The sequence below is a fragment of the Oncorhynchus nerka genome, unplaced genomic scaffold (assembly GCF_034236695.1).
Source record: "Oncorhynchus nerka isolate Pitt River unplaced genomic scaffold, Oner_Uvic_2.0 unplaced_scaffold_871, whole genome shotgun sequence".
In the NCBI taxonomy this organism is placed as follows: domain Eukaryota; kingdom Metazoa; phylum Chordata; class Actinopteri; order Salmoniformes; family Salmonidae; genus Oncorhynchus; species Oncorhynchus nerka.
The window spans coordinates 92643-98621 of NW_027040416.1; the positions used below are offsets into that span (position 1 = coordinate 92643).

The following is a 5979-nucleotide window of genomic DNA, read 5'->3' on the forward strand; positions in this document are numbered from 1 at the left end:
GTGGTGTAGGGATTTGGGGGTTTTACACTGTAATGCTGCTCGGCATTGGCAGCATATGGACATCAGGCTGTGTCCCAAATGGCTATTCCCTAAATAGAGCACTATTTTTCTGTATAGCACTATGCACCCTTGTAATAAATAGTGTGCTACAAATGGAATAGTGTGACATTTGGGTCTGTTATAAGACAGAGAGAAGTCTGGACTGAGTACTTTGAAAGGAGCATGTTGTTTCGTGCATGTTGAAGGGAATGAGACGTGAGGATCTGGGATTTGACCGTGTGAAGCTTGTTGGCATTGGCAGCCTCTGGGCATTAGTGTCTGTGATAAGACTGAACCGATGACTGAGTAACTGAATATCTTCCCTGTTAGGGCAATACATCTGGACTCATCTTCTGAGCTATCAACAGAATCACAGTGTTGCTCTCCTTCCTCCCTTCACTACTAACTAGCTCAACTACAACGCTGGTACAATGGGCTCCTGAGTGGCACAGCGGTCTGAGGCACTGAATCTCAGTGCTAGAGGCATCACTACAGACACTCTGGTTCAGCGGTCTGAGGCACTGAATCTCAGTGCTAGAGGCATCACTACAGACACCCTGGTTCGAATCCAGGCTGTGTCACAACCGGCTGTGATTGGGAGTCCAATAGGGCGGCGACACAATTGGCCCAGCTCACATCACACAGGAGCACACCTCTCACATCACACAGGAGCACACTGCTCACATCACACAGGAACACACTGCTCACATCACACAGGAGCACACCTCTCACATCACACAGGAGCACACCTCTCACATCACACAGGAGCACACCTCTCACATCACACAGGAGCACACTGCTCACATCACACAGGAGCACACCGCTCACATCACACAGGAGCACACCTCTCACATCACACAGGAGCACATCTCTCACATCACACAGGAGCACACCTCTCACATCACACAGGAGCACATCTCTCACATCACACAGGAGCACACCGCTCCAAGCTGGTTTATCACAACATACACTGCTTTGGGAAGCTGCTAGCTACAGAGTATTGTGAGGATTCAGTACAAACATGTGTTTACTGCTGGGCAAGGCAGTGGGTAGCTGTGGATGAATATGTGTGTGTGTATCACACAAAGCAGGCTAGGTGTTGGAGCTCTGAGCCATGCCCTATGGGAGACATACGCCGTATTAGATGCATGACTGTACTAGTTAAATGTATTTAAAGCCCTCTGATAAAATGAGCCAGAAGTCTACGGTATAGTGATTCCCTTGTTTTGGTTGGTATATTATATCTGATGACCTTTTTCAATGTTGAGCAGCAGAGTAGAGATTAGCACAATCAAATAAATGATTTCTTACATGTTATTACAATAATTGTCTATTGCTAATAATTCACTTTAGTCTTTGATGTATTGTGCATCAGGAAGAGGAACCGACTTGGGGCATACACACTGTACTGTAGGGGCAGGAAGGAGAGGCCTCTTCCCTTAGTCTTGCATGGTTTTGGGAAACGCATGGCTCTGAGAGACACACGTATTGTGCAGCATTTGTTTTTATGAGACACAGTCTGATACTAGGACTGGATAACGGATGAAACTCCAGCAAGCCTTGAGGACCCTCCACAGAACAACTCATCTGGCTACGGATGTCGGATGTGTACTGAGGAGAAGAATTCTGAGTGATCATCCCTAGTGCAGATGTTTTATTTTGGTCAAGAGATTCAACAACTTTCCTTCCTCGTTGTGAGTTACTGAACACAAAGTGTTGAGTAGAAGTTGTGACACACAATACATGTACAGCATGTAGAGTTTAGCAGACAGGCAACACGTGGGAAACATACGTGTTTAAACGTAAACGTGGAGAGGTTATACGTGACTATTACCATGGAGACAGGAAGAGTAAACTTATCCTAGTCTATGTGCCATAACAGACATGTGTCACATTCTGACCTCTTCTTTCATCTGAACTCTTCAACCCCCACCATCATCATCTTCCAAAATGGCAGCATCTTTGTTGAGAGGAGCTATCTGTCCTTGTACCTTAGCTGTAAAATGTCATTGCGTGGGAGCCACAACAACACATGAGCAGCATGCCAGTCCGGTCAAATAGCAGAGGACAAAACAGAGTGATGAAAGGATAGAAAGCAATAGATGACCTAGTCAGTCAGTCAGTCAGCAGAAACAGTCAGTCAGTCGGCAGAGACAGTCAGTCAGTCAGTCAGCAGAGTTAGTCAGTCAGCAGACTCAGTCAGTCAGTCAGCAGAGTCAGTCAGTCAGCAGAGTCAGTCAGTCAGCAGAAACAGTCAGTCAGTCAGTAAGCAGAGTCAGTCAGTCAGTCAGTCAGTCAGCAGAGTCAGCCAGCAGAGTCAGTCGGCCAGCAGAAACAGTCAGTCAGCAGAGTCAGTCAGTCAGCAGAGACAAACAGTCGGTCATCAGAGACAGTCAGTCAGCAGAGTCAGTCAGTCAGTCAGCAGTCAGTCAGTCAGCAGAAACAGTCAGTCAGTCAGTAAGCAGAGTCAGCCAGCAGAGTCCGTCAGTCAGCCAGCAGAGTCAGTCAGCCAGCAGAGTCAGTCAGTCCGCAGAGTCAGTCAGTCAGCAGAGACAAACAGTCGGTCATCAGAGACAGTCAGTCGGTCATCAGAGAAAGTCAGTCAGTCATCAGAGACAAATAGTCGGTCATCAGAGACAGTCAGTCGGTCATCAGAGATAGTCAGTCAGTCATCAGAGACAAATAGTCGGTCATCAGAGACAGTCAGTCAGTTGGTCAGTCATCAGAGAAAGTCAGTCAGTCATCAGAGACAAATAGTCGGTCATCAGAGACAGTCAGTCAGTCGGTAAGTCAGCAGAGACAGTCAGTCAGTCAACAGAGACAGTCATTCCGCAGAGACGGTCAGTCAGTCAACAGAGACAGTCATTCAGCAGACACAATCAGAAGTCAGTCAGCATAGACAGTCAGTCAGCAGAGAGAGTCAGACAGTCAGTCAGTCAGCATAGACAGTCAGTCAGCAGAGAGAGTCAGACAGTCAGTCAGTCAGCATAGACAGTCAGTCAGCAGAGAGAGTCAGTCAGTCAGCAGAGAGAGTCATTCAGCAGAGACAGTCAGTCAGCAGAGAGAGTCAGTCAGTCTGTCAGTCAGTCAACAGAGACAGTCATTCAGCAGACACAGTCAGTCAGTCAGTCAGAAGTCAGTCAGCATAGACAGTCAGTCAGCAGAGGCAGTCAGTCAGTATAGACAGTCAGTCAGTATAGGCAGTCAGTCAGCAGAGACAGTCAGTCTGCAGAGACAGTCAGTCAGTATAGACAGTCAGTCAACAGAGACAGTCAGTCAGAAGTCAGTCAGTATAGACAGTCAGTCAGCAGAGAGAGTAGGTGTGTGATTGGCAGGGACACAGAACCAAGGGAGATGTTACATAATTACATGTTTTTCAGTTTTCGAGAGTTTTTATTTATTTTTTACTATTTTCTACATTGTAGAATAATAGTGAGGACATCAAAACTATGAAATGACACATATGGAAACATGTAGTATTGAATTAAAGTGTTAGAAATATATATTTCGTATTTGAGATGATTCAAAGTAGTCACCCTTTGCCTTGTTGACAGCTTTGCACACTCTTGGCATTCTCTCAACCAGCTTCATGAGGAAGTAACCTGGAATGCATTTCAATTAACAGCCGTGCCTTGTTACAAGTTATTTAGGTGGAATTTCTTTCTTTCTTAATGCTTTTGAGCCAATCAGTTGTGTTGCGATAAGGTAAGGGTGGTGGTATACAGAAGATAGCCCAAGCGCTGTGATGAAACTGGCTCACATGAGGACCGCCACAGGAAAGGAAGACCCAGAGTTACCTCTGCTGCAGAGGATAAGTTCATTAGTTACCAGCCTCAGAAATTGCAGCCCAAATAAATGCTTCACGGAGGTCAAGTAACAGACACATCTCAACATCAACTGTTCAGAGGCGACTGTGTGAATCAGGACTTCATGGTCGAATTGCTGCAAAGAAACCACTACTAAAGGACACCATTAAGAAGAAGAGACTTGCTTGGGCCAAGAAACACGAGCAATGGACATTAGACCGGTGGAAATGTGTCCTTTGGTCTGGAGTCCAAATTGAATATTTTTGGTTCCAACCGCCATGTCTTTGTGGGATGCGGTGTGGGTGAAAAAATTATCTCTGGATGTGTATTTCCCACCGTGAAGCATGGAGGAGGAGGTGTTATGGTGTGGGGGTGCTTTGCTGGTGACACTGTCTGTGATTTATTTAGAATTCAAGGCACATTTAACCAGCATGGCTACCACAGCATTCTGCAGCGATACGCCATCCCATCTGGTTTGGGCTTAGTGGGACTATCATTTGTTTTTTTAACAGGACAATGACCCAAAACCCACCTCCAGGCTGTGTAAGGGCTATTTTACCAAGAAGGAGAGTGATGGAGTGCTGCATCAGATGACCTGGCCTCCACAATCACCCAACCTCAACCAAAATGAGATGGTTTGGGATGAGTCAGACCGCATATTGTAACATGACATAAGATAACATGACATATTGTAACATAACATAAGATAACATGACATAAGATAACATGACATATTGTAACATAAGAAAACATTACATATTGTAACATAACATAAGATAACATGAGATATTGTAACGTAACATGACATATTGTAACATAACATGACATATAAGATAACATTACATATTGTAACATAACATAAGATAACATGACATATTGTAACATAACATGACATATTGTAACATAACATAAGATAACATTACATATTGTAACATAACATTACATATTGTAACATGACATAGCATGGCGTGGCGTAGCATAGGGTCACAAGCCAAAACACCATCCTCTACTGAAAAATTCACTTCCTGTTCAGCTCTAATGCGGTGGTACTGAAACAGGATACAGTAATACTATCCACATGTACAATGCATTTGGAAAGGATTCAGAAGCATTCACTTTTTCAAATCAAATCAAAGACACATTTTGTTACCTTGCATTCTAAAATGGATTTATTTTTTTATCCTCGACAATCTACACACAATACCCCATCATGACAAAGCGAAAAGAGGTTTTAAGAAATGTTTGCAAATGTATTTATTATTTACATACCTATTCAGACCATTTGCTATGAGACTTGAATTTATACTCAGGTGCATCCTGTTTTCATTGATCATCCTTGAGATGTTTCTCCAACTTGATTGGAGTCCACCTGTGGCAAATTCAATTGATTTGACATGATTTTGAAGGTCACACACCTGTCTATATAAGGTCCCATAGTTGACCGTGTATGTCAGAGCAAAAACCAAACAATGAGGTTGAAGGAATTGTCCTCAGAGCTCCAAGACAGGATTGTGTCAAGGTGCAGAAGGGTACCAAGAACACAGTGGCCATTCTTAAATGGAAGAAGTTTGGAACCACCAAGACTCTTCCTAGAGCTTGCCAAACTGAGCAATCGGGGGAGAAGGCCCTTGGTCAGGGAGGTGACCAAGAGCCCAATGGTCACTTTGACAGAGCTCCAGAGATGGGAGAACCTTCCAGAAGGACAACCATCTCTGCATCACTCCACCAATCAGGCCTTTAGGGTAGAGTGGCCAGGTGGAAGCTACTCCTCAGTAAAATGCACGTCAGCCCGCTTGGAGTTTGCCAAAAGGCACCTAAAGGACTCTCAGACCATGAGAAACAAGATTCTCTGGTCTGATAAAACCAAGATTGAACTCTTTGGCCTGAATGCCAATCGTCACGTCTGGAGGAAACCAGGCATCGCTCATCACCTGTCCAATACCATCCCTATGGTGACGCATGGTGTATGTTTTTCAGCGGCAGGGACTGGGAGACTAGTCAGAATCGAGGAAAATATTAACGGAGCAAAGTACAGAGATCCTTGATGAAACTTGATACAGAACACTCAAGACCTCAGACTGGGGTGAAAGTTGACCTTTTAACAGGACAACAACCCTAAGCACACAGCCAAGAC

General features: G+C 44.5%; 1 protein-coding gene across 1 annotated transcript in view; it reads left to right on the forward strand.

The window, feature by feature from the left end:
* LOC135570966 (collagen alpha-3(IV) chain-like) overlaps positions 1–5575 on the forward strand; it is a 73352-nt gene extending 67777 nt beyond the window's left edge. The window contains exon 9 of the mRNA XM_065016787.1: positions 4358–5575. Within this exon, the coding sequence (XP_064872859.1) occupies positions 4358–4510 (153 nt within the window). The 3' untranslated portion in view covers positions 4511–5575. The remainder of the gene's footprint in view (positions 1–4357) is intronic.
* Positions 5576–5979: the final 404 nt, after the last annotated feature.